The sequence below is a fragment of the Ammospiza caudacuta genome, chromosome 1 (assembly GCF_027887145.1).
Source record: "Ammospiza caudacuta isolate bAmmCau1 chromosome 1, bAmmCau1.pri, whole genome shotgun sequence".
Taxonomy (NCBI): domain Eukaryota; kingdom Metazoa; phylum Chordata; class Aves; order Passeriformes; family Passerellidae; genus Ammospiza; species Ammospiza caudacuta.
In genome coordinates, this window is record NC_080593.1 from 115,887,700 (window position 1) to 115,904,395 (window position 16,696).

General features: G+C 39.4%; 1 protein-coding gene across 1 annotated transcript in view; it reads left to right on the plus strand.

Annotated features, from left to right (window-relative positions):
• Positions 1 to 16,696, plus strand: part of XKR4 (XK related 4) — a 212,242-nt gene that overhangs the window by 133,159 nt on the left and 62,387 nt on the right. The window contains exon 2 of the mRNA XM_058817766.1: positions 5,473 to 5,672. Coding sequence (XP_058673749.1) covers positions 5,473 to 5,672 — 200 coding nt within the window. The remainder of the gene's footprint in view (positions 1 to 5,472; positions 5,673 to 16,696) is intronic.

A 16,696-nucleotide genomic window follows, 5' to 3' on the forward strand; every position in this document is an offset into this window, starting at 1 on the left:
CAGCTATCTGTATGAAAAAGAATGGTGTCTGTGAACCATAACAGAGCAGCTTCTGAAATAATTCCTTAGAAGCAATAGGCATAAATAGCACCCAGATACTATGAAGTAAATTGGGGAAAACTCAAGCTCTGTTAAATCACTTCCAAAAGCATCTTCAGTTTCAATGATACCAGGATATTCACCAAAGATCTTTTATAAAAGAATAGATGAATTGTAGGCAGGTTGGAAATCCTTAGCACAGGTGCCAGTGGCACCTAAGCACTCTTCCCAAATAACTGACTCTGAGGATTTGTCTCCTGTTTGGTAGCTATTCTGGGGGCCTCCTTGCCTGCCCTGTACTGGAGCAAGACCTGGGAAGAAGTTGCTAAGAATAAGGGAGAAAGGAGTCAGAATTTTCTTCACACAAGGAAAAGGCCTGTCCAGTCATGAAATATCAGCTGGATTTGAGTGTGCTGACTGAAAGTTATACCTGGGTCCTGCAGAAAGATATTAGGTTGGTCAGCTGCCAACTCCTGAGGAACAAACTCTGTAAGATTATTTTCATTCATCCCAGTTAATCAAGCAGTGGTCGTACAGCACTTCAAGCATGGAAAGCACTCCTATAAATATTTGGTATTATGGTATAGTTACACTACCTCATCTCAATTAAATACACAAGTAGGCATGCTTTAATCATAAGTGAATTGTTACCAGAATTATTTCAAATGTATGTATCTCAGTCTATGCTGACCATTCTCAAGACTGGTACGTGAATCTGGAGCAAAATGAGGGCTCTTGATTTTGGAAATACTGGAGGGCCACTGTTTTACCAGAATGAATGTCTGTTTCCCTATAACAGAAATACTTTTTTTTTCCCAAATACAAATGTAGGCAGTTTTTTATTTCTATTTGTCTTGCATCTCATAATGAGTAGCCTGGTTTGGACATAATGAGTAGCCTGGTTTTCTGTTTGTCTCTTTTACTTTACTGCTTTCCATCATTAATATAATGGAAAAAGAATGTCACTTGGTCTTGTCTCACATTCACAATCTTAAGGGTTATATTTGATCAAGGTCTGTATACTGTGCTGTGTGATGCACTGAAATAAATTAAGACAGCTAAATGCTGAAAAATTCTCTACTTCCTTCAAAGGTTAGGATGTTAAGGCTCAAATAACAATACATATGTTGCTATCTGATTATCAGTGATATAGTGCTTCTCACTCCATTGTATTAATTCTGAATATAAGCTTCTTTAAATCAGCATTGATAACGCAAGCAGTGGTCTATCTTCATAAAAAAAAAAAAAAAAAAAGGAGAGAGAGAGAGAGAAAAAAAGATACTTTTAAAATAAAAAAAGTTTTGCTATTGCTTTTTCATAGTACATTTCATAGAATCATAGACTGGAAGAATGGTTTGGGTTGGAAGGGACCTTGAAGATCATCTAGTTACAATTCCCTGCCATGGGCAGGGACAGGTTCCACTAGACCAGGTTGCTAAAAGCCCCATCCAGTCTGGCCTTGAATACTTTCAGGGGTGGGGCATTGACAACTTCTCTGGGCATTGACAACTTCTCTTCCAATGTCTCACCACCCTTACAATGAATAATTTCTTCCTTATAACTAACTTAAACCTACCCTCTTTCAGTTTGAAGCCATAACCTTCAGCCTCCTTCAGGTGCTGGAAGGCCACAATAAGATCTCCTTGGAGCCTTCTCTTCCCCACAACGTCAACTCTCTCTGTCTGACTTCACAGGAGAGGTTTCATAATCCTCTAACTGCAAAATCTCCAAGAAAATCAGTTATGTCCAAGTTCTTCTACACTAACAAGAGAGAATTTGCAAAGAGAGCTATGAAAGAGAGATCTGTGAAATTCTAGGGTCTTTTTGTGGAGTGGGTGAAGTGGTGTATTTTTATTTTGTTTTACTCTTCTAGTGAAATAAGAGACTTTAAGATAAACTTGATTTATTAGACAAAGTAGTTACTTTGCTAGATGGCAGTATCATTACCACACTCCCCATTTCTGCTTCTTTTCCCTTTTTTGCCAGATGCTGTAACTCTCAATTTTTCACTCTTTATCATCTCTTTACATATCAATTAAATGCTTTTTGGGAACATGAATAGGCAGGTTTTGTATATTGGTAAAGCACCAGCACCAGCAGAAGACTGTAGTTGACTGAATGCAATCACAACCAAAAAAATGACATTCACATCTGTTCTTTCAGGAAAATTGACATCAATTTACCTAAGAAATTCTGCAATGCAGAACTCTATACTGCTTTTTCCTATATCTTTCTGGAATAACTGTATAAAAGAGTCACAACCTGGACTCACATAAAAATGTGAATTTCTACCAAAACAATACCAGAACACCAAAATAGAAAAATGCTTTAAATCAGGAACTACCTCTGACTGTGTCTGTATGGCATTTGCTGACAATAGGCCTCCAGTGAGGGTGTCTGAAGTGGAATTACATAATGCATATATATATAAAATGGAATGTGTCATTGCTGCAGTGTTAAGCTATATTTGGAAGCCACTACAACAAAGCACTTTCTCCCATTTTTTTATTCTATATTTCACAATCAGAAAAAAGTGTCTTTGATATATGAATCATTTTATTAGGCCTTCTTTTTATTTTAATAGCTCCTAATTTGCACACCTAACATCAATTGCTGGTGCAATTAATTGTGGATGCAAATCAGAATGTTTAGCTGTCTAATCACCTGATTATGCCTATAAATCAGTGACAGTAATTATGTGTGTAAATGTTAATTTCAGCCTGCAATTAATTTGGCCAAAATTGAAAGGACAGAAAAAAAATCACCCTAGGCTGAAATTTGGTCCCCAGTGTGTAAAACCAGAAAGTATCTTCCTCCTCTACGTCTTGTGTTTAAATTGCAGAGAGCTAAGTAGACAAAGAGCAATGATTCCCCAGTCCCCAATAACTCACTGCCAGTGTTTCACAATAAAGTGCAATGGGAGAGGAAATATTTCCATACGGGTTCATTAATCACAACATATTTGCCATGCACAACCACTCTGCAGAGCAGGTAGAGAACCCTAGGGGTCCTCACCTGCCACAGTATGTCATTTTTGTAATAGGAAAAATACTTTTTGTACAAATGCTGTAGAACTGAAGTTGCAGATGGCTCCACTGGCAGAGCTAGAGCCTCCTGGCACAACTTTCAGCAGCCACAGCTCCTTTAGGAATTTATAGGAAAGGTTAGTGGTATCTTAAAAGAATGGTGTTGAAGATGCTGTCTGGTCCCACTATGTGCAATATTCCAAGGTGTGCCCCTGTTTGGGAGGACAAACCACCCCCACCCAAACAATAAACTGCAGAAGGAAATAAAAGCCTTACCTGTCCCTGTTGTGCTGCAGGACTTTAATGAGAGCTCTAGTAACAATTAATGGATCGTGACTGAGAACCAGTGGGTCCAATGGACCCCATTAACAGAACTGTGCAGCAAAAGATGCCTTTCCAGCTCAGTGGCTTTCAGATCTGGGCAATAGGCCATTCCACTTTACCTAACCCCAAAGACACCAGAGTGCCCCAGTTATGCCATCACACTCTGACCCATCTAGACCTGCTCAGTGTTTTGCATGAAAGTTACAGTTGGTGTCTTGTTTACTGTACCTCTGTGATCTCAGTCTCTGAGCAGCTCATTGCTGCTTCACTCCCACACGGGACTTTGATAAAATTCAAAGCCACCTGGTGTGATTTTAATTTAAATGTGAGTTTAATGTGTTTTCCTTTTGTATTGCTGTGATGCGCATTGTCAAGAGAAATGCTGCAGGCTCAGATCTGTCCGCTCAGCTGTTTCTCTGTGCTAGTCCCTGGTTTTGTCTGGTGAATATTCCTGAATAAAAACTGCTGCTCTGCATAGAGTGTGCATTGGGTACAAGGGTGCATTGGGTCATTCTTCAAGGGGGCAACCAAGGCTTGGGCTCTTTGCCAGTCAGAAGCCAAAAGTCTTCTCATCAGCATAAGACACCTCCAGAGGTACAGCTGAGCAGAGATTAGAGGTTGCATGCAACTTTTGTAAAAGGAGATTTCACTATTCACCATGCTCCACCAGTTAGGAAAAGGGTTTTAAGAACTTGTGGAAAGAAGAAATACTGAAATACTTTATATTAACTAATAAAAGCAATTCATATTGAAAGTGGTTAAAATTTACTAAACTTTTGCTAATTATAAAATAGGATCTCCCTTAAAAATTTGCTGTGAAAACATATTAAAATATCATAAGAAAATGATGTCAGGAACAGGATATTAAAGATACCTCAAGAAAAAGAGAAACAAAGATCCACATCAGTTAGTAGCCCCCCAGGCTACTACTGCAGGACACAAGGCACCCTGATGCAAGACAATACCTTAATCTTCAAAATTTTTCATGAAGTGAGACTGGGGATTTTTTTCAGCCAGCCTTAATTAGTTTGGAACTAAAATTGCAGGAACAGTGTGGGAGCTTTTCTGACACAGAATATCTGATAGCAGATCAGAATAACAGAGCAGATCAAAGGCCACCCAGAGTGATCACTGTGCTGTGACTCAGGTGTGTCATGGGAAGCTGCTGCACGCTCTGCAAGGGTCACCGCAGGCATCACAGCATCTGGGTACTAGCCTTCAGAAGACCTCCCTTGCTTCCTAAAACCACTCATTGCTCCTGCACCCACCAAAACCTAGCTAATGAGCTGGTTGCCAGGTGTTTTTCCTGCTGATTGCACAGGGCACAAGAGCTGAGGGGCTTTGCCTCTTGCTCCCTTTATCTGCTGGTTACTACGGGGAGCAGCAGCAGACTGTCGGGCTCCTGGCTCCTGCTGCTGCTTACTGCTGCATGGGAGCTACCATAGTGAGTCATTTCTGATCTCCAAGGGAACCCACCGCCACACCTCCACGCCTTCTAAAATAGGAACTCACAGCTACATCTTCTCTCCGACTAAAATAATCAAACTATGAGGAAAAAAGACCGCAATACATTTGGCAGTATCTGAAATACTCAGTGTGTCAGAAGGGGGGAAAGCAGGACAATAAGTTCTGCCATAGCAGAGCTACAGGCTAAGACCACCTCAGAGTTGCAGTGCAGGTAGTTCTCCAAGTCCTAATACAGCCATGCAGAAGGAGATTAGTTCTTTGCAGGTTCTCATTAAAGAGTCTATTTTGTTCCTATCATTATTTGCAAAACCTCTGAGGAAGGCCATATAACCAAGATATCACCTGTATATTTCAAATTAGAAAACTGAGTCCTTGAAAGAAATACTATTTAACAAATAAGTCAATGCTAAGCCTTTTTAATGGCCTTAAAAGGCTAGTTTTGCCTTCAGTTTAGTTTACTCTTATCACATAAACTATTATAAATTGAAATACAATGATCTTTTTAAATAAACGTTCATTATTTTGAAGTACTTTGAACAAAACATTGTTTGCAAGCAGAAGTAGAACATGTAAAATATCATTCTGTGCTTCTATAACCGCTCTCTTTTATTTCCAGGTATTTTCACACGATGTACTTGGGTATCCGGAGTCGACAGAGTGGAGAGAATGACAGATGGCGGTTTTATTGGAAAATGGTGTATGAGTATGCAGATGTGAGTATGCTGCATTTGCTAGCCACCTTTCTGGAAAGTGCACCACAACTGGTCCTGCAACTCTGTATTGTTGTACAGACTCGTACACTCCAGGCTCTCCAAGGTAGGGGTTCATTTAATCTATTTATTTTTTATAATTTTTGGAAGATGTAATTTCCACGCATACATATTTATCCTTCGTTCAGACTGCTGTGTGCCTTGTAGTCCTGGCATAGAGCAGATCTTGCCTGCTAGCTGCTATTTAGCTGTTAACAATAACTCTGTCAAGAAAGACTGTGTTATTAGAGGTTTTTTTTAGCCTTTCTTAATGGCCCTGGGTTGTGGGTAGGATTTAAAATGTTTTGCTTTCTGCATGTCCTTGTAATAGAAGAGCTTCTTCTGATTATCCACTGGCCCAATGTGAAAATTGCATCAATCAAACTATTACTCTTCTCCCTATGCTTTTTTCTGTGAATGTTCAAAACCCTGCAAACTGCAGTAATGAGGTTGATATGGCATTATGCAAAGCAGGAGACAGCACAGGAGATAACAGCAATTCTGTGAAGATAATGCCAATGTTTATGCCCATCAGCTCTCGGCCATGCTTACCTGAAATAATACAAATCATCTCTCCAGCAGTACTCATTCCTTCACACTCTGGGTTTCCTTGAAAGGCTGATGCTTTCAGCAAGTGTGGTTACTTCTCTAAAATGGTAAATGCATGCATATGTCCTGCTACATGGCTTTGTCAGTCAGTGATACAGATATTGGAATATCTCACTCACTATTGCTTTTCTCATGCTGCTTTTGGCTAGCTGACAGCTGTCCTTTCATATTGTGCCATTGTTTTGCTTTATGGCTGCACCTGGATGGAATTTTTTAGCAAGGGAATGAAGTGAATGAGAACTTGGAATCCAGAAGGTGACAAAAATGCCATGAGGCAGTGAGGAGTGAAGGGAGGAGGGGAGAATGAGAGGGACAGAGGGAGGAAGGAAATTCAGAATTTTGTCATTTGCTTTTAAGGAACAGCTCATGTGCTTACCACTGTACAAGAAGAAAATGTGACAGCTCCTTGCTCCAAGAAATGTTGGGTCTGGTTAGCTTGTTATGAGTAACATGAAGTGAATCTGATTGGCTAAAAAAGGATTGGGCACAAAGTGGGTAACTGTGTGAAGATCTTGATCCTGGGCAGTTTCCTATGGATAAATCAGAGGCTTTACTTTTACAGAGCTCTGAACCATCATGTAATAAAGAGCTGTACTTCTTCCTGTGTTTTTTGTTCCATTAGATCTAAAACTCTGCCACCTTAATGGGAAAAGAAAACCAAAGTTTCTATTTTAATTAGTTGGTGCTCTGTACAAGGAAGTTTGCCTATGCACTTCCTACTGCAATTTCTCAAACTGTTATCATTGCAGAGAAGGTATTGTCACTTCAAGATTTGTTTCCCCAGAAAAAGTGAGTCCAGAGAAAGACTTAGGAGAAGAACACAGGCAGAATACTGTATGGTCAGCTGTAATTTAGCTATCTTCATAAACTATTAATACAGAATGTCTCTTGTCCTCATTTTAGTGCAATAACAGATCTCTCTCTGAGAAATGAGCCTGGTGAGTAGACACTAAGCCTGTGATACACTCTGCAAGTGGTTAATTAGAGAAGACCTGAGATGCCTCAATTTAAAAGGCAAAAATGGTTCCTGCACCGTGCAATCAGCTCTGTGAAACCTATATATCAGAAACCAGAAAGTAATAAAACTATAATTATGGATTGCAGTTGAGAAGGTTGATGGTATTTACTTATGCTCCCTTCCCCCATATTTTTCCAGCTTCCACAGAGAAAAGGATCAATTTTAAAAAACTAAGAAAATTAAACAAGATGCTGGATTTTCTTAAACAGTAGTACCATTACAATCTCATGATAAAAGCTAATATGTTTTAGCATTTTACCAGCTGTGAAAATCCTTTCTCTGTTTTCTCTCCTTTCTTAAAGAAATGGTAAGGCTAATGGATTGCACCACAGGATGGTCGACTAGCTGCAAGGCTGCATAAAAAGAGCATAATTTTTCTCAGTGGTATCATGCTACAAATGGATGTTTTAAAAAGCCCAGCCATAAGGTATTTTCTTCAGCTAGCTGTCCACTCACTGAGCCTGTTAGAGAGGTTTCCAACATGGATCAATAAACAGGGTGTTTGATTGATTTTCTTTGTTTAGGGAATGCTACTGGTTTTTTATTGTTTTTATTGTTCTTTTAGTTCTCTGTCCCACAGGACAAAGTTATTATGAGAATTGTTAAGTGACATTGCTGGTCCGTGTTCTTAAGAGTTTATGACTTTCACAAACCACAAATTTGGCACAGGACATGAATGGTCTGTAAGCAGGGTACTTCTAATATTAATCCATTAATTACTGCAAGGAAAATCTTTTAAGTATTTTTATTTATTAAATTCTATATTTTTAATTCCAAATGCAACTAAATAGCATTATTCCCAACAGGAGAATGCTATCAGTGTTACTGAAGATTCCAAGTTTTGTAATGGATGTTGGCTTGGTTAAGACTCTTTCTTATTTCAGTAACTACGCCCTGCTAATCAAGGGAAGAAATATGTGCAGAGTTGTACATGGATCTTTATGGGGATCATGAGCAATATTGTGCAATATCTGCAAAACCGGTCCCCTCAATCTCCCATGCACTGCAGCACAGACCACTTCAAAAGCCCTGAGGATACACCACGGGGATCCTTTAGCACTTGCCTGGGCTCCCCAAGCATGAATTTTAAAGCTGCAATCTAGCAAGGATTGTGTACCCTGTATCATGACCCTGCAGCAGAGCAAGGCTGTTGTGGGAGGCCATGGACAGACCTTATGGAGTGGCATCTCTCTTCTGCATCCTCATCCAGGGATATCCCAGTAATAGTAACACAGTACCCAAATTATCCTCTAAAACCCTGATTCTTCCTTAAGATTTCATCAAAACTGGCACATTTAGAGGCAATGTTAATTCTTATTCTGCCTACAAACTGCAGGCAGCTCTCACCTGAGTGGAAGGAGTGAAATTGCTTGTGTAGGAAGCTGATGATTTCTAGGTGCAAAGTTCTCAAGAAGACAAACAACTTCAGTTTGACAGTGGGCTAAACTGGAGCTGTTCTAATACCCTTATTCCCTCCACCTCTTCCACTCAGGTGATTCCTTTGAGTTTGAAGAAATATCTGCTATCTAGAAGACTGACTGATGTGCCTTGAAATAGGTAATTCCTCCCTCTTTTCCTCACAGGAGTCTGTTCCTCCTGCCTTTGCTCTGAGCACAGCCAAGCTTCCTGGGACAGGGGAATATCAACAATGGGTTCTGCCAGCCCTGGGGAGGCAAGGGAGGACACGGCATCAGGGTAAGGAAGGAAGGTCAGGGCTGTCCCTTTATGTGGCACCTCATTTGTAGTCCTGCCCACACACTAGCAGCCATCCCTTGTCACTCCTCTTTTACTTCTTTCAGTTTTCCCACTATGCCGTTTTAAAAAGGTTTCTCATCTTAAAATGAGTAAACTCCAGCAAGAAAAAAATCCTGCTGACCATCTGATTGGAAAGAGACTCCCATCATACAGTTATCATACAGATACTACTTTCCTATTCAGAGTATGGTGTTCTAACCACACCTAGATGAGCAGATAGACAAGATTACTCCCTGGATTTACCATAGATTTCATTATTTATACTGTATTAATTAACACATTGCTTAAATTATAGATTAGCTTCTCGTTCCTGTTTACTGCATTGACAATTTTTTCTTCATCAACCCCTGGGAGGTTTGTTCTGGCTTCTCCATACAGTGCTATTAATCAAAGTCTCTATCAAAGTTTAATCAAAATCTAATCAAAGTTTATGTCATATAAAGCTGCATTTCTTAATGGGGACTGACAGTAGTGCCAGAAGCAAAACAAAAAGTTCAGACCAGTTTATAAATTCATCAAGTTTCATTGAAGTCACCAGACACCACAGAGCTACTGGATTCTGCTGAAAATGCATTTCCAGGAAATCTCCCTGGCCAAACATTTCCCATTTTCTACCAACTCTGTTGGAAACCCTACACTTTATATGCTGACACCACAGCCAGTATACAATGTTTACAGTACCACCAAGCACCATTCTCCAGTGCTTCCACTCCAAACAAATTGCTGCTCCTGCCTGAGCTGAAGAAGAATCTCAGAGACTTGATAGCAGTTTATGACATGCCTGATAGGTTCTAACTTTATCTGGCAGAAGCAAATTATGTTGTTCACTAGGTGTTTATAAAAATCCTCTGGCAAAGCTCAATGCTGTGCATCAGGAATTCAGACTTTTCATATCAGCACAGTAAACTGAAAATCATTTAAGTCTACAATTTTTTTGTGAACAGCATTATGCTTTTGCACAGCTTTTCCTTTTTGTTAACACACAGCAATTTTGGATTGCTCTGTAAAATGCTGCCTACATTTGCAGTGCCCTATAAATAGATAACTAAATAAAATTCACAATTCTGATGCAACATTTTATACAATTCAATGTATATTTGTATGGAAATCAGGAGCAGCACTTGAGTTCTGGGCAAGTTGCCATTACTTTTCTCTGTGTTGTCAAGGTTCTGCACCACAGCAGTCCAGCACCCAAACTTTCCACAGAGAAACTAAGCCAGAGCAACCTATACTTACAGATTCTACTTGGCAAAACAGATTTCCAGTGACAAGGATCAACAAGTATGATATACTACAGAGTAAATGTCTTTTCTGGAAATGACTTTAAAACTGATCCGCAGGTCCTTTTGCAAATTTCAAAAATGTTATCTTGTGCTCATTGGGATAGAGGCATCATATTAGCATACCCTTGTTTCTGATAGTCCAGGAGAGGACTTCCTGAAGGCAGTCAAGTCAAATAAACTATTTCATAACATGATTACAATCTTAAAACTAGTTATACCCTTAGTATCTAATATACCAGTTGAAAGCTTCTCTGATTGATATAGACCTGCTGATGTCTGTTCTGACTTTTTAATTTTATCAGCAGTCTGCACACATTTGTTCTAGTGCCATTCCTATTTTTACACTTGTTCCCTAAGGAAATGGGGTCCCTACAATTATATAGCCCATTCCTGTCCTTAAGTCCTGCTTTTTAGAACTTCTGATCCATTGCAGTATTTCAATCAGTATAAAAGAACAGCCAACATCTCAAAGATAATTATGTTTTCTTAAATGTTGTAAAAACAATGTTGTAAAAACAATGTTGTAAAAACAATGAAAATAAAAATAAATTAAAATAATTATTATTTTAAACAAATATTTTTTAAAATGGAGAGCTTTCACTACAGGGAAAAGCAGTCAGACTTCAGCCAATATTTTTCATTACCTAGCAGCCACCAGTCATCCTTCCAGACAAGGAATTGTACTGCTTTCCCCTGCCCAGTGGGATTGTTGTGAGTGACAAATGGGATTGGGGAATAAGAAATACTTTGATGGAAAAGTGGAATCATTCCTCTTGCTGTGCATTCTTTCATCTCATGAGGGGTTCTGAATTTTCTTCAGAGACTTTTTCTTCCTCAGTCCCAGTCTGAATTCATCTTTGGTGTATACAGATGACCAAGACTTCATAGAACACTCCACATGACATTTATCCAGAGCTCCCATATTTCTCATGGCAATATCTCACTAGGTGTGATCTAGGGTTGTAATTCCCTGTTCACTCAGGTATTAGACTAGTTAATTCTAGTTATTTCTAGTTATTATGGTCCTTTAAAGCACACAGGCTCTTCTAGTGTCATATCGCTCTGATGAGGCTTCAATTACATTATAAAAATGTATTAGCAACTAAATACATGTAAGGAAATTTCATCTCTTTTCTACTTTTCCAGCCTGCAAGGTCCCCCTGATTTTTGCACATATCACTCTCCTTTGCTGCATTGACAATGTCTCCCAAACACTTACCAGTACATTATGTCTTTAACAAAGATCATTAAGAGAAGTGTTCAAACAAGATTGGTTCCAAGTGTAATCAGTATTGAAAAAGTAAGAGTAACTCTACTCCACCTCAAGGGTTCCTCATTAGCATTTCAACATAAACTGTAGTATCTTTCTTTAATTAGTTCCTTTACCTGCCTTATTTCTCCTCTGCTATTTGCTAACCTCTCGAGCATCACCAGCACTTTCCCATTAGCATTGTAATCACCATTCTGCCATTTGATAGATTAGATCTGCCACATTTTACTTGTTGAGAAAGGGGTTATAAAAGAAAGCTATTGAGCTATTCTAGACTCTAGCTCTCTTATGATCTACTTCATTTTTGATTTATGCATTCTTTCTCATACACTTTCATGTTTCAAGGCCAGGTTGGACAGAGCTGTGAGGAATCTGATGTTCCTGAAAGTAGTCTCTGCCCATGGCAGAGATTTGGAACTAGATGACCTCTAAGGTCCCTTCCAACCCAAGCCATCCTATGGTTCTAGATTTACCTTTGTTTCCAGTTAGTTATTGCTTTAAAAGCTGCTCTAAAGCTTTGTGTTGTATTGAAGCCTGCATTGTAGCCCTGCTTCAGCCAGGTACTTGTGAAATGCCTCCTTTTCAGTCACATGGCACCACTTCTGAGTGGGGATGGTTAAGATGATGCTCACCAACAGCAGGATTTCATACATTGAATTATTTTGAATCCTGAGACAGAGAGGTTTTGGTTGCATTGGGTGAAAACAAGGAACTTCCAGTGTTGCTTCCATCTACAGTAATACAAATTTCCTTTCTGTTCTTATTTTCTATCAGCTGGCTCTGTCTTTGAGCTCTTATTTCAAGAGCCCTTATGAAAAATTGTCCTATATAGCACAACCTTTATTGCTCATCATTCTTTTTTTAATTTCAATCAAAGAACCATTTCTGAGGTAGGTTTTGAGGCTTTTTTTCTGAAAGTTTTTGGGTTTCAGTGTTCAAAAGCTCCAGAAATCCTTCTGCACTTTGCCTCAAAGAAAATCCAAGTCTCCCCCACAGAGAAGTAGGGAACAGAACAATTAATTTCTGCTGCCTTCACTCATTTCTCTAAAATTCTGTTAGACTTACTAACAGATCTATTTTTGTTTATCCCTCCATTGTATATAAATTAAACCAACATTTATGGGATTCAATGCTATTTTGCTACAATTAGATGTCCTGTAACAACCTCTATGCTTTCCATAACTAAGTTTAGAAAGAATCCTCTCTGCTTTCTCTCAGAAAAGCTGTCAGTTGTCACACCCTGGAATATCTGGGCTGCCTTCAGCAGCACTTGTTCTCCAGCCTATATCTGACAAATCAGAGGCTGCCATAACGAGACAATTCTGTGCAGAATTTCTCCCTGTAATAATGGTTTGAACAGCTCAATCCATATCCAAATTTAACTCTGGAATTCTACAGCAGACTCTAACAACTACCCACAATCTTTCCCCAAAGTGATTTTGTATGCAAACAGAATCTGTTTTATCAGGGAACCCTTTCTGAAATATCCTGATGTCATTCCATTCACACATGCTGCTTTTGCCATTATTTCCATCTTTTCTGAATACCTGCTTTATTTCAGCACCCATGTACAGGGAAAGATTCTGAGGCCATGGGTGTTTCTGTACCCCTACAGGTCTTTTTGTAACCTATAATGCTTCATGTCCTGTGTTTATTTCCTGTGTTTCCTGATGTCCTGTCCCTGTCCATTCATCTATCTAAAAGTATGATGCATCAATACAACTTGTAAAAGCAAGAAGCAATGTACATAGTTATTGTCTTAACAAGCCCATTTTGCAGGACCTCAACCCCTGAAAGTCAATCAAAGATGACTAGTGAATAGTTTTATTTTTTTCTGTTTAACTGCAGTAAAATAACCCTAATTCCTCTTGCAGCATTAGTAATGAGGGGAACTGCGTAAAACATTTTTTCATAATAATATGTTCTGATGACTCTGGTTTTTACTGAGTTTATGCTGGTATCTTTATCCATGTTTATTACCTATTAACTGGTCATAAAAAGACCAGAGGATAACACAGCACTATGTAGACATATAAATGTAAGTGTGCATTATGATGCAAAAAATATCATTTTGGGAAGCTTGGCCACTTATTAAACATTTTTTTCCACTCATTACATCATAAGAAAATGAATAAACTATTCAGTCATTCTGAGTGAATAGCAGTAAGGCTTCATAACATACCAGCATAACATCTTCATATGTAATTTTAATAGAAAAAAAAAGTAATTAAAAACAGTATTAAGAGGATTTAGTACACATTTTATTGCTACTCTTTTTTGTCCTCTTTCTTCTCACATTAGCAATTCTAGCTACATTTGCAGATAGAGGTGTCCCTAGTTAAGCTGCAAAAACCTGTTGGAAGGTATGAATAAATCAGATGGTTACCAAAGAGAGTAAGTAGGGGCCTCCTTCACTAAATTTTGAAAAAATCATGACATATATTTGGATATCCGAACACAACCTTAGGTACATATTTTGTAATACCTTAGAGGTATTATGCCAGTCAAAAGAAAATTATTATAAGTGGTTTTATAAACTTACATTTGTATAGGAATATAATTTAAAGATTGGTTTCTCAAGGCTTTTTGATGGAGTTTGTTCAAGTACAAAGCTGGTAATCTCACCTCTGGGTGATATTTCCAGCTCACACCAGCTCCTGTGTCTTGTCACAGAATGAAAGAACAAGATAGGTCAAAGAATCCTCAATCAATCATCTGGTCCAAACCCTTTTAGAGGAACAACCATGTTCAAAAATTGATCAGGTTCCTGAGGGCCATGTCTGTTTGAGTTTTGTGCACTTCTGTGGTTGCTGAGCCCACAGCCTCTCTGGGTGAGCTGGACCAATGCTCACCACCCTGGCAAAAATCTCTTTTCTTACAGCAAATCAGATTTTCCCTTGCTGCAATTTTGACTCATTTTGTGCCTCTAAGTTTGAGGGGTTTGTATAATTCTCCTTTTAGACAGGAGAAAATGGCAATTGGATCTCTCCTCTTGGTTCACTGTCCTCTCTACCAGTCCTCCCTCAGGCTACACAAAGCCAGCTCGGGCACCATAGTCCCTAACATTGTGGCTAGGAGTGGACAAGGGAAGGGTTACAGATGTTATATACCTGGACTTCTGCAAAGCCTTTGACATGATTCCCCACAACATCCCTCTCTCTAAATTGAAAAAAGATGGAGTTGATAAGTAGACAGCTAGATGGACAAGGGAGGGTTGGACAGTCACATTGAGAGGGAAGTGGTCAGTGGCTCAGAATCCTGATGGACATTGGTGGTGAGTGGTGTTCCTCAGGGGTCCATATTAGCACCAGTGATATTTAATATCTTCATTGAGGACATGGACAAAGGGATTGAGTGCACCCTCAGCAAATTTGCAGATGACACTGAGCTGAGTGGTGCAGCTAACATACCTGAAGGACAGGACCCATCCAAAGGGACCTGGACAAGCTCACAAAGTGGGGCCATGAGAAGTTCATGAGGTTTAATAAGACCAGGTGCTGGTGCTGTACCTGGCTCAGGTGGGGTGATACTGGGGTGTTTATACCCCCAGTATCAACATGGGCTGGGGGATGAACAGATCCAGAGCAACCCTGATAAGGACTTGGGAGTGCTGGTGGGTGTGAGGGTGGACATGATCTGGCAATGTGCACTCACTGCCTGGAAAACCAACCATATCCCATACTGGGTCAAAACCAGCATGGCCAGCAGGGCAAGGGAGGGCATTCTGCCCCTCTGCTCTGCTCTGGTGAGATCCCACCTGGAGTGCTGCATCCAGCTCTGGGGTCCACAGCATAGGAAAGACACAGACATTCCTTTGGAGTGAGTCCAAAGGAGCCCATCAAGTTGGTCAGAGAGATGGAGAACCTCTCCTACAAGGAAAGTATAAGAGAATTAGGATTGTTCAGCATGGCAATAGGGTGACCTAGTTGTGGCCTTCCAGTACCCAAAGGAGGTCTACAAGGAAGATGGAGACAGATCATTTACAAGAGTATGGAGTGACATTCTAGGATCCTTTAATTTCAGTGACTCTTCACTGGCCTCCCTCCAGTTTGTGAATCCATTACTGGTGGCCCAAAGTGATATGAACATGCAAGAGTTTTCCTTTGCCTTTGTAAGTCTTTTTGTCACTCCTCTCAGTCTTCTGAGACCCCTCTGAGGGTAGCCCTGCTCTCCTGAGGATCAGCTGATCCCCTCTGATGGATCCAGGCTTTAAGGGCATTATGAGCCTGGAGGTATTATGAAAAGAAATTCTTTACTGCTGCAGGGAATGGCAAAAAAACCCAACAAAAATTATTTTCACATTATCTACAGATTTTTAAATTTAATAGTGCCTTCACAAAGCTGTTAATGTATACACAGTGGTAAAGACAGCCTGAGACATAAAGTAGTGCATTTAGTTTCTGCAAGAGTGATATATTGCCTACACACTGAATTTTATTTGTTGGGGAATGTCAGAAAGTTGGTGGCATATCCTTCTGCTCCCTTTTTGTTGTGCTATAAGTGAACTTGCCAAAGAAAAAATTTCCAATTTCATTTTTGGGTTCCTGTGTTTTTTATGACTGGTACTTTTGCTTGGGGATGGGCAAAAAAAGTGATGCATGCTTGGCACAGAAAGAGCTTTCCTGTGTCTAATATAGCAGTGAGAAATTTTAGTCGTGATTGTGTCTTACCCAGAGCCTTCACAATACCTCAAAGATAAGAATTAATGTGAATTCTTCATCATGCAGTGACCTTTAAATCTTCAGTCACAGAGCCAAAGTGCATGTCCAGCTTCACGCCAAAACCACAGATCTGAAATTTTCTGTCATTTTCATTGCTAGTGCATGAGTGCATGTTAGTTTGTTAATCTGCAGGATTACTTTTTTTTTTTTTTGCCAAAGCTAACCAGAAAAGTAATCTTTCCTGATGAGAGTGATTTCAGCTGTAAGTTGCATGCCAAAGTGGAAATGCAGGTTTTAAAATGTACCTCACATGACATCCAAGTTTAGTGGTATACAGAATATACAGTGGTATACAAATGAGATTTGTATGGGATTTCATACCTGTAACTAGTTTTATACATATTAGTGTTTTTCAGCTGTGTGTTAGATGAGTATCAAGCCACAAATATAAAAAAACTCACTGTATTTTTGCTTTGTGCTCAGAGTTTTGCCAGT